The following is a 27715-nucleotide window of genomic DNA, read 5'->3' as shown; positions in this document are numbered from 1 at the left end:
CAAGGGCAGAGGCTTAACTGACTGAGCTACCCAGGGACCACAAGGGAGAAATATTTTATTTCAGATGCTCTCCTAAGTAAACCATAAGCAACACTTATAAAATTGACATAAATAAATTCTCCTGTTGGACACATGAAAATTCTTACAGAAGTGGAAAGTTTGCAGTTGGGTATGGAAACAAAAGGTATTGCTGTACCCTAGGGAACAATGCAAAATGAGAGGATAAGGAAAACTCTGGCTGCTTTCTACCTCCCACTGTTTTAGATACGACCACCATGCACAAACTATGAATACTTTAGTATGATAAATCAATCAGTAAATGCCTTAATATGTGGAAAGTCAAATATGGAGTGCACTATTTTTATCCTTTGTCATTTTCAGGTTCACCTGAAATTTCTCATTAACGATTTATTTTTCCTCTACCTCAACATTTTACTTCACATTTTTCTAAATTCAAAGAATTGAAAGACTAGTAAAATAAACATATATGTACCCTTCACCCAGTTCAGCAATTACTATTTTGCCATATTCATTTCTTTCTTCTATTTAAAATTTATTTTCTTAAAATGTGCATGTACAAATTTATCCCTAAATATTCAGCCTGTATATGCTAAGAACAAGAACATTATTCTATAACACCATAATCGTATCATCACCACCATCAAATTTAACATCAGTGTAAGAGTATTCTCTAGTTTACAATCCATGCTGAAGAGTCCCAGTAAATGCCAAATTCCAAACTAAGATTACGGATTGAATTTATTTTCATTTAAACCAGGACAATCTCCCAGTCTTGTATGGTCCTTCCTGGCATTGACATTATTTTTAAGAGTCAAGGCCAGTTGTCTGAAATATTCTGATTATCCTCTCTTGACTGGATAATGTTTTCTTTCTGACCAAAAAAACTTTGTATGTGCTGTACCATGGTTCTCATTTCATCCCACCAGGAAGTAGAGCAGGTCTGTGTCCCTCCTCATTAGTGATACCGAGTCTAGTCATTTGGTTATGATAATATCCATCAGATGCCCTCATTTTTTATACCAACATTTAAAATATATAATTTATATATCATGAAATCCATCTTATTAAGATATATAATTCAGTAGTTCTTAATATTTTACCAAGTTGTGTAACTGATGTGTAACTTTATTTATACACAAAAAGGGTGGGTATGTTTATTTAAATACTTACTGCTTACCATAGATAGGTCAATCAGCAGGACTTAATCTGGTACCATAATGTATATTTATAACAGGCAAGGCCATCCATGATGTTGCCAGAGAGAAAAATCTCTCTACCACCAGTGAGGACATCAAACATCATTTTGTTAATCATTAATAAAGTTACAGTTTTTATTTATTCATCTTTAATAGGTCAAAACAGAGTGAAAAGATTCTAATGTGATTCTCACTTGTTTTTCAATATCCTTCTTTGAGTGGAGGGAAAAGAAATAAAATTATAACTGCTCTTCTGAACATTGCAATAATCCACAATATATGTTACTTGCAGCCCATTAAGGTGCTAGTACACTAAAACTATCTCCATGACAACACGAAGTCACACAAAACAAAAAGCTTACTTTCATTAAATTCTTTCTTTTTTTTAAGATTAATTTATCTATTCAAGAGAGAGAGGGCACACATAAGCTGGCGGGGGGGGGGGGGGTGCGGGGGCGAGGAGGACAGGCAGAGGTAAAGAATCTGAGCACAGAGCCCCTCGCGGGGCTCAATCCCACAACCCTGGCATTACAACCTGAAGGAGTCAAATGCTTACTTGACTGAGCCACCCAGGCACCCCTCGTTAAATTATTTCTGGAATGCTGTAGTGCACATTACTTTAGAAGACAACCATGATCTAGCTAAAATGAACTAGGTAATTTTTATAGGTTAGTTTCATTTCATGTCTTGGAAAACTTCAGGATACATGTGTATTTTTAATGAACCTAAAAAAAATAAGAATTTGAAAGATCTAGGCTCAATCAATTGTAAGGAAGAGTTTTTGTTTTGTTTTGTTTTGTTTTATAAACAATAACACAGACTAAGATCAGAGCTGGTCAGAGTTGGAGGCCATCAGCTCTGTGTCATGATAGAACCTCCTCCTTATGAAAAATCATTTCCCTATCTGACCAAAGGCCTAAAATCCCACCATGAAATATGTATTGGTGTTGGCTAGAGCAATGCAATACAGAATATCTGTTGATTAGAAATTAGTATCTTAAAGGTTAAAGATTAACAGCTAAGCAAGGGGACACTTATTTTTTTTAAAGATTTTATTTATTTATTTGACACAGAGAGAGAGAGAGAGATCACAAGTAGGCAGAGAGGCAGGCAAAAAGAAGGGGAAGCAGGCTCCCTGCTGAGCAGAGAGCCTGATGTGGGGCTCGATCCCAGGACCCTGAGATCATGACCTGAGCAGAAGGCAGAGGCCTAACCCACTGAGCCACCCAGGCACCCAAGGGAACACTTATTACAGAGCAACTAGGATATGATGAAATGAGCCACAAGGGCTTGGGGAACCACGTGATGGTCTGACATCACTTTCAGAGAGAATATGGCTGCAGAGGATAAGGTAAGCTGGGAAGTCCTGGCAAAAAAGAAGTGGTTCCGAGGGGAAGGGAAAAGTAAATTAACCAGGAATTACCATGTATGAAGTACAGCTGGTCCCTGACTTAGATGGTTTGACTTATGATTTGTAGATTTTAGGATGATGCCAAAGTAATACACATTCATTAGAAACCATACTTCAAATTTTTGAATTTTGATCTTTCTCAGGCTAGTGACAGGTGGGACAATATAGTTAGAACCATTATGTTTACCACTTAAAGTATAGCATTCAATAAATTACATGAAATATTTAATACTGTATAATAAAATGGGCTTTGTGTTAGATAACGTTGCTTAAGTGTAGGCTAATGTAACTGTTCTAAGCAAGTTTAAGGTAGGCTAGGCTGAGCTATGATGCTTGACAAGTTAGGTATATTAAATTTTTTCAAGTTATGATATTTTCAATTAATTGTGGGTTTACTGGGGCATAACCTCATCATAACTTGAGGGAGATCTATGTAGCATAAAACACTCTTACCTCATTAATATCCCAAAGTTAGATTCTATCTTTCAGAATATTCCCATTGCATGTGTCCAGTGTTAGGAAAAGAGAAAAGGTTTATTTGAATTGTGTGTGGTTTTATTCCTTTCCAAAAAGAGACATATGAAATGCATGCAAAGTTACCTCTTCAAAATCAAAACAGATGGAGAACAGTAAATACACCAACAAGTTCCCGTAATCTATGAGAATCATTCCCAATTTTTAGGCCACATACTCTTACAAAGCATCTTAGAGCATGCATTTGCTGAAAAGTAATTTGCCTAACACAGGTTTTAAAAATTGAATTTACAGATTTCAGTATGTCCTCTAATAGTTAATAAAAATAAACTTTAAAGTATTACTGAATTTAGAATAACTTGGGAATATGTTTTCTCAAAAAAATACCAGAGTAAAGTGTATCTCATATAGAGGGTCTAGTAAATGCAGTACTTGAAACACATAAAACCATTGTTCTTCAGCTTGAATATACTCTAAAATAGGCCACATTGGGGCGCCTGGGTGGCTCAGTGGGTTAAGCTTCTCCCTCTATCTCTGTCCCTCCCCCTAACTTGTGCACTCTCTCTTTCTCTCAAATAAAAAGTAATCTTCAGTTGCATAAAACAAACTATAGCAAGCTACAAAAATTGATGTAATTTGCACCTAGTTCATATTCATATATGCTACTTTTAAATTTAATTCCATTTTAAAGGTTTGTTGATGTCAGGCATTGCCACTGGTCACCATGTCCTGATATCGATTCAGTCAAAATCACTCTTTCCCATTCCCCGCTTTACTACCATCACTGAAGTCCTATAACTCTTCAAGCCATCAGTCTGGGATAGCTGCTTTGCTGGTCTCTCCATTTCTAGTCTTTGTATTTTCAGTCTCCCAACACACAAATATCTTCTCCTTTCATCTAGCTCCTTAAAGGCAAAGACCAATATACAGCACATGAAAGATACATGCAGGGTGTCTGAGTGGCTTGGTGGGTTAAGCCACTTCCTTCAGCTCAGGTCATGATCTCAGGGTCCTGGGATGGAGCCACGCATCGGGCTTTCTGCTCAGCAGGGAGCCTGCTTCCCTCTCTCTCTCTCTCTGCCTGCCTCTCTGCCTACTTGTGATCTCTCTCTCTCTCTCTCTGTCAAATAAATAAATAAATAATCTTAAAAAAAAAGATATGTGCAAGTTGTGACTACATACATGGATGGATGGATAGACAGATGGATGGATGGAGTGGCTGACATCCTCATTCAAGATCCATTTGAGCTAAGAGAAAAGATTACTTCATAGCCCTCATGAGGGAAACCACAAGTATAATATTTAACCTCAAATTAATCATAGGCTGGGGTTACTAGAAGAAGACAGTCTGGGGTTTAAGAAGTTTATTAGAATAAATACCTATGTAAGAAAGAAGGAGGAAGCAGGTTGGAGAATAAGAGCAAGAAGATGGGTTGCAAGGTGTGGAGAACAGGATGATATAGAACAGCCATATTGGCCAAGTAAGGCCTTGGTCGACTGGGCAGGGAGCTTTGGACTGCCCTTCAGAACTTCTGGCATTGGGCTAAACTTTCTGGCCCCCTAAACTTGCCTGAGTCAGTCAGGAAATGCAGGTTGCCTGCCTGCTGGAGCATAGATAACCTTAGGCCAAGTGGAGCTAGGACAGGCTCTATAGGAGCTGACAAAAGGAAGTAGTCAGCTAGCTTCAATCCATACAGTTGGACAGCAAATTCTACCTTGAAGGGCCACACAGAGGTGCAGTTCCATGTATTCCATACTAATCAACTCACCTTTATTTTGATTTCTGAATCAGAAAAATCTACCAGGTGAGATGATCATCCAGAACAGCAAGTGGACAAACTGCTAAGCCAAAACTCTCAGTGTGTTTTACAACAGATGAGATACGTGTCGGTCAATTTAAGCAACTCTGCCTAAGTAAGGAGAGGCTGAGAGACCAGTCAAGGGCTTCGTACCTCCCCTAGATCCGTGAAGTGCTTCAGAGAACACGGGTCTTGAGGCACATGTTAGAATTCTACTGACTACAAATGTGAAATGCCCTTTTGGTCAATTTTCCTGATGCCCAGCCCTTATCCTTCAGTATGAATTCACTGTATATGTCACATAGCACTCATCTTCAGCAGAAGTCTCATTTGAATATCTAATGGCCAATGGTATGGTATTCAAAGTTAGGGTTTCATCAAGTGGGAACCAACTGAATGCAAGTGGACAATACTCTTATTTTTAAAGTAAGAGCATGACTGTGTCCTCTAAGATTCATTATAATATTTATCTTCAAATAAAAGCCAAGCATTTAAATGGTTAATTTTAAGAAGCCCACTAAAATTCTGAAACACTATTATTAAGGCACTTTATCAGTTGCTATTTGGTTTTAATACTGAAAGTGTTCAGACTATAAGTAGAGGTCAAAAAATTTTAAATAGTAAAATTACATAAAATTAAGCTTATTAAAATAAGACAGTTCAATACATTTAATCAACAAATTAAAATAACAAATATTAGCAATATTGTTAGTTTTAAGTTGAATGCAAATTAATAAACAAAAAAAATTTTAATCAGTTGTACCATGTTCTGCATTTGTTTCAACTTGAGGGAAATAAATGAATTTTGACTTCTAATAACACCCTCTATAAACATAAAGCATAAGTTTAAATAGCACCTATCTAATATGAAATGCTCAAAATTAGAGAGAGCAATAATTATAGAGAACTAATGGTCACAGAAATTAAACCAGATTGTGATGCAAAAGAAACACACAAGAGATCTCTGGGGGCATCAGTGATGTTCTATTTCTAGACCAGAGTGGTAGATAAAGGTGGGGGAAATCAGAGGGGGAGGCAAACTACAAGAGACTGTAGACTCTGAGAAACAAACTGAGGGTTTTGGAGGGGAGGGGGTGGAAGGTTGGGTGTGCCTGGTGGTGGGTATTAAGGAGGGCATGCTGGGTGTGGTGCATAAACAATGAATTTTGGAACACTGAAAAAATAAAATTAAAAAAATAAAAAAATTTAAAAAGTGTGTTTACAATGATTTGTTAAGACATGCAAATTCATTTCACATAGTTTTCTCTATGTTTTTTCAAGAAGAAAAAAAACCTTCCTGAACAATCAAAAAAGCAACTTGTAAACCCAAATGCCCTCAAACTGGTACTGCTGTGGTAGTTGAAAATTCTCACCACGGAAATATCATTTGCACTAACTACAAAGTTAGAAGTGATTAGAAGTTTCTTTGCAAATGTGGAATCGATGCTGGCATTCAGAAATTGGGAATGTGAGCACAAACATCTCCCCCATATTATCTCCAAATCAAGGTTATAATCAGGAAAGACAGCAAGAAGCAACCATTAGTAGTCAAAAGAGAAAAACCCAATATGCCATATCACGAAGTATGTGACCAAACCTCTTCTTCTTAATAACAGGTCAACAACACCAATATGCTTGTTTGTAGGAATCGAAAATGCAGAATGGACAAACACAAAAATCAGCATATGTTTAAAAACAAATCGAAGGGGGCACCTGGGTGGCTCAGTAGTTTTAAGTGGCTTACTCTTGATGTGGGCTCAGGTCATGTTGTCAGAGTCCTGCGACTGACCCTGTGATGGACTCCGTGCTCAGCGGGGAGTCTACTGGAGATCTCCTCTCTCTTCTCCTCCTCTCTGTCTGCCCCCCCCACCTTCGTCCCTGGCACACACTCTCTCTAAGAAATCTTTAAAAAATTTTTTTAAAAATTTTTAAATAGAATAAATAAAAACAAATCCAAGGATTCAAGACAAACACATAAAGATAAACCTATCTGAGCACCTAAAGGAACATTTCCGAAAGCTGGGGCTAGGGAGCAGAGTCATGCCACCTCTTTCCACCTACTGAAATGACAACGCCCAAGCCTGCTGGCGGAAGTTGGGCACCAATGTCAGGGCCTTTTAGGTCTTGCAGAACTTCCAGTGGAGAAGGCCAAATCTCCAGTTGCCTAAAAGGCTCAACTGCATGAAATGCAATTAAAACACCAAGAAGGATTTATAGAATGTAAAATTTAATAAATTTATAGAATGTAAAATTTAATAAAATACTGGGAGGAGAAAGAGCTGTTCCTACTTGGGTTGGAGTCTCCTGTTGCCCAGGATCTATCTTCTTATTTACAGACACAGAATCCCCCTCCCAAGGGTGGACAGGACACATAGCCATGTAGGTGCACACTCTTGTACTAGGTTTGAGTCAGTGACATATTGGCAAAGGTGATGGGTACTTGTTCGGGTTCATCTCTTTAAAATTTCTGGCCTGTGCTCTGAGCATTCTATTCCATTAGTCTAGAGATAACAGCAGTAGACTTCAGAAGCTGTACATTAAAGATAATGGAGCTAGCCCACAAGCCCTGGATTACCTCACCAATTCATTCTGTTGTGCGACATATGCAGGACAAACCCACAAACTAATTAGGCACAATATTATCTTAAAAACAACCTTTATCTATGTACACATATTTGTCCATACATACACACATAGGCTTGCAAATATTTGTATGACCAAAAGTAATATATGAAAAGACACTGCATTTTTAATACAATATGTGATTATGATTGTAGGAATAAAGGTGGAGAAGCTAACTATTAGTATTATTTTCAACTTTTGCATTGTTTGAATTGTTATAATAAGCATGCATTCCTTTTAGTTATTTAATGCCTGATTTTCTATGCAAAAGCTATCAATGTAATAGCAATCAAATATTATAATCCTGTTATGGTATTTTCTTGATTAATCAATTCATATTTACAAATAGGTAAAGAGCTGAGTAGCGAGACAGAATCTGAGGAAAGAGAGGTGGAGAGGACTGCACCAGTAGGTCCCAAGGTAGAAACCAACTGCATGCGGATCCAGTTTCTAAGGTCTCCATGAAGACCAGTAATCAGGCAGGGGCTCATAACAACTAAGGGAAAGACAAAAGGAAAGACACTGGAATTTCCTCTAAAATGAAAAGTCTCTGCACAGGGCAGAGACTCTCCAACCATCACTGGCTCCAAAGAGAATGGGGGTAAAGAGAAGGAAAAAGGACTGTGGTTAACTTTTCTTCCTCTAACCTGTGTTAAAAGCACTATGATTTAAATATTGCTATTAAATAATGGCAAATACATTAAAAGTTTCTGGGCTTTTGAAATTTCTATACAAATTTTAAGCATCACCATTTTGCTAAAAGTGAATGATAATAAAATCTTAATTGTGAAATTTTTCTGTTGAGTTTTTTTTTTTAAAGATTTTATTTATTTCTTTGGCAGAGACAGATCACAAGTAGGCAGAGAGGCAGGCAGAGAGAGAGGAGGAAGCAGGCTCCCTGCCAAGCAGAGAGCCTGATGCAGGACTCGATCCCAGGACCCTGAGATCATGTCCTGAGCCGAAGGCAGAGGCTTTAACCCACTGAGCCACCCAGGTGCCCCATGTTGAGAGTTTTTTTATAATACACTGGCATCCTATGTTTTAGTTAAATGCAAATAAACGCTCAACTTTATATTTGAAACTCTGCTATAATCCTATGCTCTGGCTTAACAGGTCTACCATGAAAATAATTTTCTTCATAGAAAGAAGTTGCCATTACAAACAGCCTTCCACAGGGCAAGGTCAAGGGATAAGGAACAGACAATTACATCAGAACAAAGTACGGCTTATGAATTCTACTCCCCCCTCACTGCATGTTCTATCTATACACACAACACACAGTGTTATATAGAACCCAGCCCCCCAAAACATGACAGACAATGTTTCAGGGCAGTATCCCAACACTGTTTTTAGTTATGATCTATTAGATGGTTATGGAAATATTCTTGAGATTTCTCATTGCCTGCATTTCAGTAGCCATTATGCTAAAATTCTAGATGGCTCATTGTTAACAGGCAGCAAGTTTGTGCTAAGAATGGAGACTCCGAAAGATGAACATGTCCTAAATAACTGGTCTTCTTAATACGTAAGGGGCGTTTTGATACCCTTGCTTCTAGCTATCTGGTAGTGTCCCATAAAGGTTCCTGTCTCATTTTATATACTTACTTTAAATATTTAAATGTGCATTTAAGTGTATATTTACAAGCTTATTTTAATATACAAATATCCCAGAAAGTCACATACGAAGCAGATATTAATTTACATTAGAATTATTAAGGTCATATTAGCAACCTGAATGTATTAATGCTCTATGTGTTTGTCTCTGTGGCTGATTCATTCTCTGTTAATCTCCTTTATGTGATGCAAGTTCCCACCCCTTCAAAAGCACTAAGGTGTCTGGAAGAGGCATGCTAAGAAGTACTAGAAACAGAACCAAAATTGCCAGGTGCACACTACACAAATACCAAATTATGCACTGAGTAAAACAATAATTAGAATCACATTTCATTATTCTTCATTTCCTTTTTATTGTACTGAATGCTTTAAAAATAATATTATTTGAATTTACGTGATTGTCAATGCCCTATTATTTTAATAAGAGTAACATAACAAGTTTTATTATGCCTCAAAAATGTTTTTTAATCCATACAATGTTGATAAAATGCAACTATATGTAGAAAGAGATATAATTAAGCACTGTACATCCTCAGTTGTAAACAAAAGACCTGCACATTTTAAAATATATTTCCTCACTAGCGAAATGTTCAATATATTTATAATTAAGACCATGGGCTTTATCTCTAAATTTAGAATGAGACAACTAACACATATAATTACAATCTATCATTTAAGCTTCCTATCAATGCATTAATTTGCCTACATATGACAAGTCCTTATTTTACTTGTTTTAATGTCAGAAGACATATAGAACCCAGTACCTTAAAACCAGCAACCTGCAAAACAAAGAAAACTGTGACTATTTTTCAAAAATTTTGCAAAACCACATCTTGCTCATGATTAGGAGAACTACCAATTTGTATTGCTTTAGAGTGAGCAACTCAATCGGGCACAACCCAGAAGTTTCCGTGCCAGGAAATTCACAGAGCAAACACTTGAGTGGCAGCTCTGCTGCTAATGACACTGAAGCTTCTAAATGCCAGCCAATCTTGAAAGTTTGGGACTTCTCCTGATGTCACTGGAACTGTATTACTGTGTTGTTTTGGACACAAAATCACATTTCATATGGTAAAAGGGTGATATTAAAATATTTATCTTTGAATAGCAATGAATTCTACAATCTAAAAGGGAGATGCATATAAATATGTAGTGTAAGCACCTGACAATTTGGGTTTTTCTGATTGTAAAGTTAAGTGCCTGACATTAGGCTTCTGATTGCAGAGGCACCCACTTCAAAGACATGCATCTGAAATAAACATACTGCCAGCTACAAAACCAGATAAACAGCCAGGCCACAGACATGAAGTTCCCTGTTTTAGAGATCTCTGGTTGACTTAGGTAACTAACCATCTAACTGCCTGCTTTTTTCCCTTCCCTTATTTCAATTTCTGCTCTTATATTTTAAATTCACTCATAAGTTGTGAACCCGAGACCCTAGGCTTGTACACTCTCTTTCTACTGGCAACTTCACTGTGTGGCCCCTTAAAAATATGTGAGTAATAAACTTTGTCTATTCAAAGTTCCTTGATGGTTGTTGCTGGGGTGCATCTCATAATTACAGTAACAATGATCAGAAGGGTCTCAGTCCAGCCACAACATTGGCTCTGAAAGGGAAAATGTCTGTGGGGACCTGCCACAAATAGCACAGGGATAGGCAAGTGTTTCCAGTATTCCTGGCCAACACTCACTACTGATAATGTGAGACTGATCCAAAAGAAAAATAGTACAGAATCCTTTGAACTCTGGCTACGATAGGCATAAACCCTTTAATTACTAAGTCTTGGGGCACCTCGGTGGCTCTGGCGGTTAAGCGTCTGCCTTCAGCACAAGTCATTTTCTAAGGGTCTGGGGATGGAGGCCCCTCAGGGCTCCTCCCTCTCTTTCTGCCCCTGCCCCTACTCTTACACTTGCACGTGCTATCTCTCTCTCTCTAACAAACAAATAAAATCTATTTTTTTAAAAGATTTTATTTATTTATTTGACAGAGAGAGAGATCACAAGCAGGCAGAGAGAGGGCTGGGGGGGGGGGTGCAGGCTCCCTGCTGAACAGAGAGCTTGATGTGTGGCTTGATCCCAGGACCCTGAGATCATGACCTGAGCTGAAGGTAGAGGCTTAACCACTGAGCCCCACAAATCAAATCTTTTAAAAATAAATTGGGGCACCTGGGTGGCTCAGTGGATTAAAGCCTCTGCCTTCAGCTCAGGTCATGATCTCAGGGTCCTGGAATTGGGCCACGTATCAAGCTCTCTGCTCAGCAAGGAGCCTGCTTCCCGCCCCCCCTCTGACTACTTGTGTTCTCTCTCTCTCTCTCTCTGTCAAACAAATAAATAAATAATCAAAAAAAAATTACTAAGTCTTGGGTCACCTGGGTGGTTCAGTGGGTTAAAGCCTCTGCCTTTGGCTCAGGCCATGGTCCCAGGGTCCTAGGATTGAGCCCCCCACTAGGCTCTGCTCGGCAGGGAGCCTGCTTCCTCCTCTTTCTCTCTGCCTCCTCTCTGCCTACTTGTGACCTCTGTCAAATAAATAAATAAAATCTTTTTAAAAAAATTACTAAGTCTCAATTGGGTCCAAGAGCCAAAAGGAGTGTTTAAGGGCAGGTCAGTCAAGGGTGTGAGGACCTAGGACAGTGGCTGATTATTTCACTGGTAAAGATTTACCACTGTACACGAACTAATCAGCAGCCTTGATTTTTAGTTTAACCTTATGTATATATATAATGTATATATATATATATATATATATATATATGTATATATAACCTTCCTGTATATTTCTTTTTTTTTTTAAAGATTTTATTTATTTATTTGACAGAGAGAAATCACAAGTAGACGGAGAGGCAGGCAGAGAGAGAGAGAGGGAAGCAGGCTCCCTGCTGAGCAGAGAGCCTGATGCGGGACTCGATCCCAGGACCCTGAGATCATGACCTGAGCCGAAGGCAGCGGCCCAACCCACTGAGCCACCCAGGTGTCCCACCTTCCTGTATATTTCTAATCAGCCTCCCATTCAGAATATAACATGTGGTTCAACTTGCCTGAGAACTCAAAATCTTCCTATTTAAGTAATGGATTATATACCATATGATGTATCAAAACTTAGAAATAATTTTTTTTTTTTTAAGATTTATTTATTTATTTGACAGACAGAGATCACAAGTAGGCAGAGAGGCAGACAGAGAGAGAGGAGGAAGCAGGCTCCCCGCTGAGCAGAGAGCCCGATGTGGGGCTCGATCCCAGGACCCTGGGATCATGACCTGAGCCGAAAGCAGGAGCTTTAACCCACTGAGCCACCCAGGCGCCCCAAAACTTAGAAATAATTTTATTCAATCTTCTTGGTAAACTGGCAATGTTTTAACAATAAAATGCTAGGATTTGAAAAGTTAAAGGGAAGCAAAGTTGTGCGATAGACATAATAAGATCTGTTCTCAAATCTAGGTTCTTTCACAAGATAGCTGGATGAGGGTCAAAAAGAGAAATAGAAGTACTTCAATTTCCTCTGCTATAAATTCAGAATTCTACTTCACAATGTAGATCTCTTAAACAGATTAAGTTAGTTAATGTATTAGCAAATAAAGCAAACCTACTCTTAAAGAAAGATGGGCATTTAAAGATTCTCACAGCAATACCATTTTCTAGTGTTAATGTTATTTCTTGACAAATAATTAAGTGTTCCACTCTTTAATCTTTCTTGCTAGATTTTTCCCTTATTTAGTCTTTTTGGGTCCACTGCCTCATGTATTTTACTGCACATGAATCACTGGGGGATACTTTAAAACTACAGATGTTGGTTCCTTAGATCCAGAATGAGATCTGAAGTTCTGCCTTTCACACCAGCTCAGTGTCAGTCTGGACTAGCAATCTCAGCCTCACAAGGGAACCTGTTAGACATGCAAATACGCAAGCCGCACCCAAGACTTACTAAATCAGGAACTCTGGACATGGGGCTTGGAATCTGTTTTAACAAGCCTCCAGGTAAGTCATACATACCGTCAAGTTTGAGAACTGGGGTTCTACAGTGAGGGTTCTCAACTTTGACTTCCCATCAGAATCACACAGGAAGTTTTTTAAATTTGCAGTGCTTAAGTGGCCCTCCAGACAAACTATATCATAGGCTATGGGTTGAACTGAGGCATGCATATTTTTGAAAAGTTCCAAGGTGAGGGGCACCTGGGTGGCTCATTCATTTAAGTGTCTGCCTTCAGCTCAGGACATGATCTAGGAGTCCCAGGATCAAGCTCTGCAAAGGGCTCCCTGCTCAGTGGGGAGTCTGCTTCTCCCTCTCTCTCTGCAGCACCCCCTGCTCCTTCTTTCTCTCTCCCTCACTCCATCTCAAATAAATAAATAAAATCTTTAAAAAACAAAACAAAACGAAACTTCCCAGCTGATTCTGGTTTCCAGTCATGAGCAACACTGCTCTGGGGGATGGGGTGGGGGGGCGCCACCATATCCATTTGATAGATAAGGAATTTAGAGGTTTCTTTCATTTGGCTTAAATTTGAATGTTTAATTACTCATGTTAACTTTCCCATAAAACAGCTAAATGTTTCATTTTGTTCTAAAGTTATTTGAATTAAATTTGGGTACTAATTAGGAAAGATATAATCAGTTTTGAGTATAAATAGATATGTGTTAAGTATTTACGGGATTTTAAAAAATATATAGGGGCGCCTGGGTGGCTCAGTGGTTTAAGCCTCTGCCTTCGGCTCAGGTTATGATCTCAGGGTCCTGGGATGGAGCCCCGCATTGTGCCCTTTGCTCTATAGGGAGCCTGCTTCCCCCTCTCTCTCTGCCTGCCTCTCTGCCTGCTTGTGATCTCCGTCTGTCAAATAAATAAATTAAAATCTTTAAATAAATAAATAATGAATTTAAAAATGTATAGAGTACCTCAGAGTCTGACATGACACATTCCTAAATATGAACCTTCAGTTTGTGTTTGTTATTTTAACAACGAGGCACTACTAACTCAGGTTAACCTTCAGGTTACCTGAAACATGCAAGTGAAATCAACTCTTGAATTTACAGAAGTAAACACGCTGTTTGAAGTTATTCATAGGAAAATATTAAGCTCTCTTTGGCTTCCTTAGAATTTCTTTGAAATTAATCTCCAAAACCATAACTTTCATTCTTTGCAAGGTCTAGGCCAGTCAGACGGTGAACTTACAAAGCAAAAAAATGGCAAGACTTCATTCTCATAATTTTAAGATCCTTCAAGATGTAACTTTCCCTTCTCCTCAACCTGTTGTGCAAAATAAAGGATTACAACATTCTGGCACCTCTTAATCAATTTGTTCCCCTTGTGAATTCCCAGATCAGACACATTTTCAAACACAAAAACAAACATCAATACTGAAACACAATATAAGGGATTTGGAGACTCTACAAAGCAATTCTTAACCTTATGACAACTGTCCTGCCCCCATCCTTCTTTCCCTCACCCCAGGGTGGATCTAATCACTCTTTTAATAGAAGAAAGTCCCTGTATCTGTAGTAGCCACTGGGATCATTCTGGAGATCTAGAATACTGATTTTAAAACTAGTACCAATTCAAGCTCACTTCGGCAGCACATATACTAAAACTAGTACCAATTCTAGAACACTTACTCAGTTATTGCAACATGCTGGCACAGGGACTGTTCTAAGCAATTTATAAGTAGTTGCTCATTAAATTCTCATAATCACCATCTGCTCAAATATCACATCCTCAGAAATGTTTTATCTGTCTGATATATGGAGGTATCCTTTACTTTCTATCTCATTAAAATCATAGTTTCCTTGTTAGTTTGTGACATGGTATTATTTATCAATTTTTATCTCCTCCAGTACAATGGAAGCTCCATGAGGCCAGAAGCTTTGTTCTGACCTCAGGGCCAGAAAAAAAACAGGCTTATTACTGTTACTTTGTAAATACTGAATGAATGAGAAAAAATATCTACTTGAGAACCAAGAAGGCTTTTCATGAAAAAAGGGATAATTTTGGAAGCACAAGATTTTGGTGATAGGGAATGACTAGCTGACCTCATTGCCACTCAAAAGTCATGATCACTACTTTTTTTCACTGGCTCAGAACCAAGCAATGGGTCTTCATGTCATTCAAGGCAAAAGTCCAAATCCATACAATAACCTCAAAGGCCCCACTGGGTCCAGTGCTACTGTTAACCTTCCCAACTCTTTCTCATAAATGCCTCCCTTGGGCTCATTCTACTTAGGCTACACAGGTCTCTTTGTAAGCATTCACCTTGATGACTGTGCATCAGCTATTCCCTTGGTCTGAAAGGATATTCCCAGGTATCTTTCTAACTTGACCCTCTGCTTCACATCTCTCAAATCCCACCCTCTTAAGGGGAACACTCCTTATCACTCTATATTTTACTGAAACCCAGTCACTCCCTCTCTGGTACCTCCCAGGACCTGACCTGGCTCTTTGTTTTCCTATAGCCTCCACCAATAATCACACACCAGACCTACCCTTATTATTGTCTCTTTCCTCCTGCTAGACTCCAGGCTCATGTTCTGATCTCTGAAGTAACCCCATAGTGCTTAGAATAGTGTCTGGTAGGTGTCTGGTACATGGAACATTCAGTAAATACTTGCTGAATAAAGGAATAAATGAATGAATGTCTCAGTCATTACTCATAATATCAGATTGCTAACTGATAATAGTGTTAAAAAGATTTGGGTGATTGGATCAGAACCTTGCTTTGATTGTTCAAGGCCACTCCTGACTCTGGGCTGCACTGAATTACCCAGACATTCTTATTTCTCTGCTCCAATTTAAATGTTTATCACTCACCCAAGACAGAGGTAATTATGATTTCTAAAACTATATCTTCTCCTTACTTATTTTATATTTATGGTTTGCTGATTAGAGGCTACCTACAGACATTTTAGACATTCACTAATTTTACCAATAATCAGCTAATACTTTCTCTTCAAGGTAGATTACTTCTTAGGATGCTTTCCTTAAATCCTATACCTATGTAAGGGATTCCTGTTATCCTATTCAGGTGATTTTTCTTTATCTACTCCCTAATTCTATAGATATAACTTATTTAAGACCTATATATGTTCTGGGGAGCCTGGGTGGCTTAGTCATTAGGCATCTGAGACTATTAGACCTATAATACTCTGGGGCCCCTGGGTGGCTCAGTGGGTTAAAGCCTCTGCTTTCGGCTCAGGTCATGATCCCAGGGTCCTGGGATCAAGCCCAGCATTGGGCTCTCTGCTTGGCAGGAAGCCTGCTTCCCTTCCTCTCTCTCTCTGCCTGCCTCTCTGCCTATTTATGATCTCTGTATGTCAAATAAATAAATAAATAAAAATCTTTATAGACCTATAATACTCTTTGACCACATCACCACCCTTCCCATAGATACACAACCTCCATTCCCAGATTTTGTGGGGAATTCAGAGAAAAGGCAAGTAGGGTGTGCAACCACTGACATGAAGACACATGAGTGTGGAGGGGGCCATTATTAATGGCAGCAAGCATATTAGCAGGAATAATAGTGGCTATAATTTATAGCTCTTGGGCCAGCTAATCAACCCAAATGTGACAAAGTCTAAAGAAGGAAACAAAGTAAGAACACATTCTTAGGCCCTAAGGGGAACCAAAGTATGAAATGGTCTTACATGAGTAAAAGAAAGCAAAGGATGAAGGAATGGGTGTTTTATTTTGTACTGAATCCATGTGCTCCAATATGGACAAATCGGATGCAAAAAGGTAAAAAAAAAAAAAAAAAAAAAAAGGGATTCAATTTAGCATGATCCCTGACAAGTGCAATTTGTCCTTTGAGATTTTACTTGGGAACCTATGTAGCCATTCCCGATTTACCCGCTGCCCCAAGACATTATTTGCTGCTCCTACTGTACTGCCTTCTGTATTCACTTCTTAACACCAAAGAGTATATAAAAAACACTTATTTAACTGATAATAGTGTTAAAAATATTATTTACTACACTGACCTCCATCAAGGAAGGGCCCCTTTCTAATTCATCTTTTCTTACCCAAAAGATTGGGTGGAGCACACATGGATTACCCACAATAAATATAATAGATGAAAACAAATAAAAGAATAAAATGTATTCCAAAGAGAAATTCTGAAGTGAGAAAGAAACTCTTGAGGAATTTCTTGGTGGAAGACTTCATTTATCTCAATACCATCAAAGGTGGAAAGTCTACAGAAAGAAAGGCATAGACAGCTATGGAGCTGAGAAGGGACAGAAGACCTGGTCATATGCTCTATGGGAAACGGATAAGGAGTTAACAATGAATGCATCAGTAAAGGGATTTATCAGAATTAAAGTTCCATGGAGTGCTTATGATTCTTGTTCATCTGGGTACATGGGAGAGCCTTTTGTAGCCCAACTATGGTTTTCAATGTTTCTAAATTACTTCTAAAAGCTCTGTTTATCTCAAACTTGTGGAAGGTTGAAATGGAGTGTGGCAGAAAGTAAGGTAAGAATGAATGGTGGGGAAATTCAGGTAAGAGAAACCAGTCTCAAGGCCGAAAGGAAACACACAACAACAAGAAAAGATAAAAAAAGATAATCAAATATAGCAACCCCCCCTTTAGAGACTGTTTTCAGGTCTCCTTACTGTCCTATTTGCTGATCAGAAGTGAACACTGGCACAGTCAAGTCTATTCATGCCCCTGTTAGAGGCGTTTGTATCTTTGTCCCAGAAGCAATCTTGTCCGTTTAGTATTGAGTCAAACTATTTCCTTCCTTACCCTGTTAATGTGGTCTGAGGCTTCATTAGCTTTAAGACACTCATGGATAAATTATTCATGGTTTTTACAGGTGAGTTCAAAGGTCCACCTTACATAGTGCTTTGGGCTAAGTGTGAATTTGTGGACTAGAGTGCAGTAAAGTTAAACTTTTATGAACAAGGTTGGTACTGTACAGAAAGACAGAGTGTCTCCCAGGACAGAGGCACAGAGTTCAGTGCTTGATAGGAGACTAAAGCAAAACCATTAAAAATTTGTTTTTAAATATCAACAAAAAACAGACCATTAGCATCAAAAGAGAAAAATGGGAGTCCAAGTGGGATAACTTGGATGATTTTATCCACCTATATATGCAAGAGACACAGAAAGTGGAGTTCTGGAGAACTCCATGAGCTGTGTCCTAGATATGGCCACACTCTGCTCTGGACGTAATATTTCAATAGCATCTGTCTCCCCTTCTAATTCATAACACAGAAATCAATCCTTTGACTACGAATATACCAAACAGTAACAACCCCCCTACAAGTCAATAAATGATCACACTGAATACATACACTGACACTCATCTTTAGTGTGCAATCCCCTCTAATGCTACTTCTCACTACAAACGTTTTTAACAAATTATATTGCTTGACCCATTAGCCTCTTACAACCTGGGGAATCAAATCATCTCAGGGTGTAACTAAAAGTGGAATTTCTGATCCTACAAGGTAAGAAATCCAGAAATATGTTTTTACCAGGGTATATTTGAATTTCCCCAAGTCTGCTAAAGCAACATGCAACAAAATTGCATTGTTCGGAAACTCGTTATACTGATATTTCTCATTTTCATTTAATATTTATTTTACATTTCCTTGGTTCCGGTTCCTGTCCAGTTATTCAATGATTACTCACTCGGGGAATTTCCCATAATTACAGAGGAGATAGGTTCTGTTATTACCCCCATTTTACGGAGGAGAAAATGGACAGGCTCTCAGAAGATAAGATAACTTCACCACAGTTAAGAGAGCCAGGATTCAAACCCACACAGCCTACTTGCAGGATATGCTGCTAACCACTGTCAAGCTGTTTCTCACGGGAGCAATGCTACATTTGGAACTTTAATGTAGAATGTCATGTCCAAAGTCATTATTTCAGATGTCATCCCTTTCAATATATCACAATAGTGTAAAACATAAACTTATCATTCTTCACTGTCAGATACAAAAGAATATCTTACCAGTTATTTCTGTTATCATAGAAAAGAATATCAGTGAAAAACGACACAGGTTTAGATGATCTGAAGCTGAGGTGGCAGGTGAGTGCTGCATTCGTTCCACTGGGAGACCCTGTGATGACTCTGCCTTTTGGCAACGTCACAGAAAGAGGATGAACCTCGTCGCCATCAAAAAGTCTTGCTGTGGGAATCTGGACACGTAACGTTGAATCTCTGTTTGAAATTAAAAAAAAAACAAACTCAAAATACATGCAAGTAACTGGATTTAAATGTGTCTTCCTCTGGGGGCGCCTGGGAGGCTCAGTGGGTTAAAGCCTCTGCCTTCGGCTCAGGTCATGATCTCAGGGTCCTGGGATCCAGTCCCACATCAGGCTCTCTGCTCAGCAGGGAGCCTGCTTCCTCCTCTCTCTGCCTGCCTCTCTGCCTACTTGTGATCTGTCTCTGTCAAAGAAATAAATAAAATTAAAAAAAATTTTTTTAAATGTGTCTTCCTCTGGTTTTTGAATCACTGGAAAAATTAAGCAAGAAATATTTGCAATAATATGCCCAATTATTAAAGATATTTTTGCGTCATCTCTTATTTTCTGGTCACAATATAAGTAAGATCGATAATATATTAATGTAACCACATAGATGATCCAAACTTCCTTCTGACTTCTACGAATTAAAAAAGAGGATTAAAACACCTGATTAAATACGTGTTTTTATCAATAGTCATGATATAAATAGTATTGTCCTTGAATATATCCTTTAAAAAATTTATCAAAACTTACCAATTTGATAGCTAAAGCTTTAATGCATATAGACTAAATATAATACTCAGAGATGCATATACACACAGAAAAAACTTTAATGTGGATACTATTAAGCACTTCTATACATGTCACGAATAGTTTCTAATCATTACAACTAAAAAATTCCACTTAATCTTCACATATTTCATTATATACCTATAATTTACTTAACCAATCTAAAGTGTTCATGATTTCTAATACCACAGTATGAAGAATTAACCTTTAAATCTAACACTTGATAACTTTTAGCTGTCAGCAAATATTTAGCCATATTACTTTTAAAATTTTATTATATGTGTAGGCTCCTATAACAAATAATAAGTGTTATCAAATGGGAATTATATTTCCCTACTATGTTAATTACAATGAAGATCATTCAGCTAATTAACTAAAAATAGTAAAGAAAGATCTCAATTCCAATTACTTAAACTGATACGGTTCGTTGCATAAAAAATTAAAAATGTAATTTATAAATCAGGTTTGCGTCCAATTTTGTTGTTAATAAGCTATGTGTCACTTGGTAAGTTATTAATGCTGTTGATCTTATTGTGCATACAATGAGAAGACTGGGTCATATCATGTCTGCATTCCCTATTACATGTTCTTTTCATTATACCATATTTTTCAAGATCCAACTTTTGACTTGAGATCATTTTAAAACTGGTATCTTTATACATTCATTCAAAAGTTGAAAGAGTAAAACATTAATCCACTTATTAGACAATGTTTCTTGATTTTAAAAAAGAATAAAAATATATGTTTATAAAAAATAAAAAAAGTATAAAAAAAAAAAAAAGAAAACTTTTTAGCACAATATAATTCAAGCCACTTCTATTTTCTGTTTAAGTGACAAAGACTAGTATCTGCTTATAAGATAGGGTCTTGAAAGAACTGAAACCCAAAGTTGTCTAGTTAATGTTGAGAAACTATACTCCTGTCACCAAATTGCATCCAGAGCAAGCTCTAAAGTGTACGTAAGCAAACATCACATCTTGCAGGCCAAATGTTAGAAACTAGAGGCTGCTTTGGGCTCCACAAGTTGAATGATATCCATTTATTTTCAACTATCACATCACACTTGGAACTTTTTTCACTGGACCTCATAATAGTTAACTGTAAAATAAGAGACTGAATGAAGAAGCTCTGAGGTAGCTACAAGATCTAGAAGTTGATGAAAATAATGCTTACAGGCAATTTACACTGGTGTATAAACCCTCACATTTTGTATCACTTTAGCATGTCAACTAGCTACTCTATATATCTACATCTTTATAGATAGGTTTATATGTCTAAATAAAAATTAGTTTGGCTAATTAATAAAATAAAATAACTTTGGCTTTCCTTTTTTGTTGTTTTATATAAAGGATATCAATACAAATAGTCTTTCTTGAGTTTCAAAAAAAAAATTACCTCAATAGTTTGTTTCTAAGAGCTCTGAGATGTCTCATGAGCTGAGGTTCATCCATTTCACAGCTACAGCTAGATTCATGTACACATATACCACAAACTACAATCCTTTCACCAGTCACAGGACATTTGTGCAGTTCCCAGGTTTTGCTGTTCTGAATAATGCTACTATGAAATAATTTCAAACATACAGTACATGCATGCATGCGTTTTTCTTGCATATACTGTGAAGTGGAATTACTGGGCTGTGAAATATGAAGATATTACACTTTGCGTATTATTATCCAGTGTGGTCCTAACTCATTGACATTGTGACTAGCACCTGACTTCTTAATGTTTATCTACCTATGACAGGCAAAATGTTTATCTTATTTTTGTCTCTAATTTTCATTTCCAAATCTACAAAAAAGTCAGTTATATGCTTTCAGATGTTCATTATCCATTTATGAATCCTCTTCTGTGAAGTACTTATCGGGAGTTTTTTGTCAACATTTCTTTTGAGTGATTTGACATGTTTCTAACTAATTTTTATCAGTCATTTATTTTATTCTTAGCATGATTTCAAGTCCTATTTAAGAAATTCTTCTCCACCCACAGATGTTGAAATTGTTTCCCAAAATATTTTTTAAATTTCTTCCTTTCACATTTAAGACATCAATCCATTTGTAATGGATCTTTGTGTATTATGTGAAACAGAAATCCAGTTTGAAATAGTCCACACAGATAATCAATTTTTTCAGCACCCTTTACTGGATAGTAACCCATTTTCTCCACAGACTGTCAATACCATTTTTATCAAATATTCACTACCTATTCATATATGGGCTTTCTGCAAGTCTCTTTATTCTATTCCTTTGATCATTTTTATCTATTGGCACACCACTACCGTATTGGTTTAATCTTGATATTTGGTGAGGTAAGCACTTCTTATCTTATTCTTCTTCAGGAATGGCTTGGCTATTCTTTTTCTTTTTTTCAAAGATTTATTTATTTATTTGAGGGGGGGAAGGGGAGAGCAGGAGAGTGGGGGGAGTGGCAGAGGGAGAGGGAGAGAGTGCCAAGCAGACTGGATGTTGAGTGCAGAGCCCAATGTGAGGCTCGATCTCACATCCCTGAAAATTCAAGACCTGAGCTGAGATCAAGAGTCGGAGGCTTAACCAACTGAGCCACCCAGGCACCCCAGGGCTATGCATTTTATTTTTATTTTTATTTTTTTAAAGATTCCATTTATCTATTTGACAGACAGAGATCACAAGTAGTCAGAGAGGCAGACAGAAAGAGAGGGGGAAGCAGGCTCCCTGCTGAGCAGAGAGCCTGATGCGGGACTCAATCCCAGGATCCTGAGATCACGACCGAGCCGAAGGCAGAGGCTCAACCCACTGAGCCACCCAGGTGCCCCAAGGCTAAGTATTTTAAATAGTGAACCTATATGTGTCTATTTTGATGAACGACCTTCATAGCTTTAAATTTTTACCTGTAGATTCTTTTAATTTCCTATATGTAAAATCTTCTAATCCTTACATATTTTATTTCTCTGAACTTCATGCACAGACTATGTTTTTCAGGAAAATGTATTAGAGAGGCAGTGATAATGGGCATCCTTGCCTTTTCTTTTTTATCTAAATGGAATTAACTTCTGTTCCAGTAGCCAAGGTAATGTCTCTTCTAGATACACGATAGAAAATTTTAACAATTTAAGGGATATCTCCTTTATTCCTGATATTAAGAGTTTTATCATAAATGGTTTTGGAATTTTACCAAATGCTTTTCTTCTGCAACTATGGAAGTGATCATGTCATTATTCTCTTTAATTTGTAAATGTGGGAGATGAAATACAAAGGTATTTTGGGTTTTCTAACTTTAGACAAATCTTATAGCACTGGGATATAACCACTGGGATATCATGATTTATTAAAAGATTTGTATTATGTATGTAATATACATTATATCAATAAGTATATATAGTTTAATTCACTAAGGATTATTGCATCTATAGTCATAAAAGAGATTGGCCCATAATTTATCTTTCTCATACTGTAATTATCTGATTTTATAATAATATTTTGACTTCATAAAATAAATTAGAGTACATCATATCTTTAACACTTTTCTAGAATTTCTACAAGGTTTGAGAAACCAGTTTCTTGCAAGCTTAGTAAAACTTGCCCATAAAAATATCAGAAGATGGTTATTTTCCTTCTAAGAAGATTTTAAATATTGATTCAAAGTCTTTCAACTTTCTATGTATTACCAGTATGGTTTTACTAAATTATATTTTTTCTACAGGGGTTCCTGGGTGGCTCAGGTCATGATCCCAGGGTCCTAGGATTGAGCCCCCCATTAGGCTCTGCTCAGCAGGGAGCCTGCTTCCTCCTCTCTCTCTCTGCCTGCCTCTCTGCCTACCTGTGATCTCTGTCTCTGTCTGACAAATAAATAAATAAAATCTTAAAAAAAAAAAAAAAGATTACATTTTTTCTACAAATATCCCATTTCATTTAAGTTTTCAAAGGTGCTGGAATAAATTTACTCATAGTATTTTCATTATCTCATTTGTCTCCACTGGATATATAATATGCCCCATTATTCTTAATACCATTTAGTTGTATCTTCTGTCTTTTTGTTCCTTATCAGTATCACTGTATCAGTACCCACTATATTAGTTTTTCAAAGAACCAACTTTTGGGTTCAGTGAGCCTATCTTCTATATACTTGTTTTCTATTCCTTTAATTTCTACTTTTTCATTTTTCTACATTCTACATCCCTTAGGTTTAATCTATTATTATTAGTTGAACACCTGAAACTTCTAATCATTTTTTATCTACTATCAGCATTTAAGACTACACATCATCTAAATACCATTTTTCCTGCATTCTGTAAGTGTATTTATTTGTTTATTGCTTAACCACTGGAATTTAATATAACAGATGGAATTAACTCAACACAGATGCAGGCCTAATTGTCTAAAGAAAACAACAGAAGTTACTATGTGTTTCAAGTTAAGTTCTCAAATTTAATACTCAAACACTATTTATATCAGGGAATGTTATCATGCTTTGATGTATGGTACTTTAATTATTATTTATTTGCAGAATTCAGTATGATATCTTCTTTGGTTCCCTATAGTAGATTCTTTTAGGGGGCCCTGGCTGGCTCAGCCAGTTGAGTGTCCGACTCCTGATTTTGGCTCAGGTTATAATCACAGGGTCATGAGATTGAGCCCCTCTGTCAGACTCTGCACTCATGATTCTGCTTGAGATTCTCCCTCTGCCCCTCTGCAACTCATGTGTGTGTGCATGTGCTCTCTCTCTCTCTCTCTAAAATTAAATTAAAAAAACAAAATGGGTTTTTTTAAAGTTCCAAATGTATGGCAGATCTGTTAATATTTTAATGATTTTAAAATTATAATTATTATCAGAAAACATAATATATATATGATGTCAATTTAAAAAAAATGTGTTACATTTTAGGGGCACCTGGGTGACACATTTGATTAAGCATCCAACTCCTGGTTTCAGCCCAGGTCATGATCTCAGGATTGTGGGATTGAGCCCTGAGTCAGGCTCCATGCTCAGTGGGGAGTCTGCTTGGGATTCTCTCTCCATCTCCCTCTGCTTACCCCCCATCCTGCTCATGCTCTCAACAAAATAAATCATCTTTTTTTTTCATTGTTAAATTAGAACTATAGAATGATACACTCTCAATTTTTGTAAATACCTCCTATACGGTTGAGAAAAATGTCTACTCTGTAACTGCAGGGTGTGGTACTTTATAGCACTATTTTTAATACGACTTTTAGTATTTTTAATAATATTAGTATTAAATGAATGAGACTTTTAAAACACCATTTCCAAGTTTTCTTTATCAATACATGTATTTTTGTCTTTTGGACTCATCAGTAATTGAGATATGTGCTGAAACATCCTATAGTGATGAAGGACTAGTCAATTTCCCTGTATTATTTTAATTTGGGGTTTATATATTTTAGTTGTGCATATAATTTTAGAATTCTGATAGTTTCTGATATAAAAGCTGTACCTTATATAATTAATGTAGTTTTAATATTAAAAATACATTTTACCTCTTAAATAAGGTTATCACATGTAAAATTAATACTGTTATCCAGGTTTCTTATGTTTAATCTGCTGTAACTTCTCCTAACTTTTCGGTTTGGTAGTTCTCAGCTGGGAGTGGTTCTGCATCCCAGGGGACATGTAGCAATGTGTGGAGACAATATTTTTTCTGTCATAACTGGGGGAGGATGCTGTTAGTTAAAGACCAGGGAAGCTGCTAAACATCCTACTATGTACAAATTAGCCTCCAGTGAAAAAAAAAGCATCTTTCCCAAAATGTCAACAGTTCTGAAGTTGAGAAACCCTGCTTTACTTCACTCTTTCTTGTCCTTATGTTTCACATATACTTCTTTTAACAGATAGTTGTATTTTTTTTTCTTATTTACTCTAACATTATCTTTTAACTAGTCAGAGTAACTTATTTACATTTAATGGTCTTACTCAACTGCTTAAGAGTTTTTGCCATCATTTTTGTTTCAGTTTTTCCTTGCTTTTTAAAGTATGCATCTCTTTTTCTCTCTTACAAAATTAACCATGATTCTGTTGGTTTCTATAGTGTTTGTATAGTTATATACAATCTTACGTTTTGTGGATGTCCTTAAAAATTTACCCTACATACATTGTTTAAAAATTCCTGCAAGCTGAGAGACTATGGACTCTGAAAAACAATCTGAGGGTTTTGAAGGGGCGGTGGGTGGGGGGTTGGGGGAACCAGGTGGTGGGTATTGGAGAGGGCACGGATTGCATGGAGCACTGGGTGTGATACAAAAATAATGAATACTGTTACGCTGAAAAAAAAAAGACACCTTATTTAATGCAAAAAAAAAAAAATTCCTGCAAGTTATATTTGGTTCATTTCCAAGTCTATGTTATTATTATTTTTTTTAAGATTTATTTATTTTTTTGACAGAGAGAGAGAGAAAGAAATCACAAGTAGGCAGAGAGGCAGGCCGAGGGAGAGAGGAAGGGAAGCAGGCTCCCTGCTGAGCAGAGAGCCCGATGTGGGACTCGATCCCAGGACCCTGAGATCATGACCTGAGCCGAAGGCAGCGGCTTAACCCACTGAGCCACCCAGGCGCCCCCAAGTCTATGTTATATACTTCCATGTTAATTACTAATTTTTATAACGTTATCTTATTTTACAAAATTATTCATATTCTGTGTCTGATAATTCCAATATCTGAATGACTTAAGAGTCTAAATTTCAAGATGGGGGGCACCTGGGTGGCTCAGTGGTTTAAACCCTCTGCCTTGGGCTCAGGTCATGATCTCAGGGTCCTGGGATCAAGCCCCACATTGGGCTCTCTGCTGCTCAGCAGGGAGCCTGCTTCCTCCTCTTACTCTGCCTGCCTTTCTGCCTACCTGTGATCTCTGTCAAATAAATAAATAAAATCTTTTAAAAATAAATAAATAAATTTCAAGATGGTTGTTTGTACTCTAAATGTAACTCTAAATGATGGTATCTTCCCTCCTTATAAGTTTTGCAATACTTGAGACTACACTCATGTCTGGTTGACAGCAATTGTGGAAACTGAAATATGAGCCAAAACTGAGGACAGCTTCATTTAGAAAAGAGGTTCACAAAGTGTGGTCCATGCATCGGCAGTGTAAGTATCATCTGGAAACTTCCTAGAAATACAAATTATTACATACCATTCCAGGCTTCCTGAATAATAAATTCTGGGGATGGGAAGGAACAATGTTTGTTTTATAAAGCGTCTCAGGTGACGCTGATGTACACCAACATTTAAGAACCACTGGTCTAGAAAAGATTTGCTTGCTTCTTCTGAAAGGTGGAAGGATTCACTCAACGTGAACTATTTTAGCCTCCTCCAGCGTCACTGGATTAATCCAGGAATTTGAGATTGTTTTCCTACCTTGAAAAAGTTGCCTCAGGTTTTAAGAATAAGCCTACATTTTGCAGATTATTAAAGCACACCACTCCTACTCTGGTTTCTGCTTATAAGTATGTACTGATTTGGTCTAGTCTGATTTGAACCCTTTGGAGACCTCCCATATTCCTCAGATGCCAGCAACTAATTAATTGCCTAATTAATTAATTAAACACACACATAATTTACTTGTTTTGTAATGCAAGGGTACATAATGTATCTAGGGCAATATGCTATTAGGGTTTGGACTGTTGATAAATTTTTTAAAAAATGAAAACAGACTGCATTCTGCTATACTACGTACATGTGATAGGCAGAACTCTGAGACTGTTCCCAAGAGCCTTAGTGTATATACAAACTCTGCATAATTCTCACCCCTTGGGTGGCAAAATGTGTAAATATGATACCACTTTGGTGAATCAGCTGTGTTATACAGCCATGGTAAAGGGACTTTCCATATGTAATTAATATCCCA

At 37.3% G+C, this 27715-nt stretch overlaps 1 protein-coding gene across 1 annotated transcript in view; it reads right to left on the bottom strand.

Moving 5' to 3' along the window:
- CFAP47 (cilia and flagella associated protein 47) overlaps positions 1–27715 on the bottom strand; it is a 546720-nt gene that overhangs the window by 385035 nt on the left and 133970 nt on the right. Inside the window, exon 26 of the mRNA XM_059157736.1 lies at positions 19080–19289. Within this exon, the coding sequence (XP_059013719.1) occupies positions 19080–19289 (210 nt within the window). The remainder of the gene's footprint in view (positions 1–19079; positions 19290–27715) is intronic.

This window comes from Mustela lutreola, chromosome X (genome assembly GCF_030435805.1).
Source record: "Mustela lutreola isolate mMusLut2 chromosome X, mMusLut2.pri, whole genome shotgun sequence".
In the NCBI taxonomy this organism is placed as follows: Eukaryota; Metazoa; Chordata; class Mammalia; order Carnivora; family Mustelidae; genus Mustela; species Mustela lutreola.
Note: the sequence above shows the minus strand (reverse complement) of the source record. Positions and strands in the feature narration are given on the sequence as shown.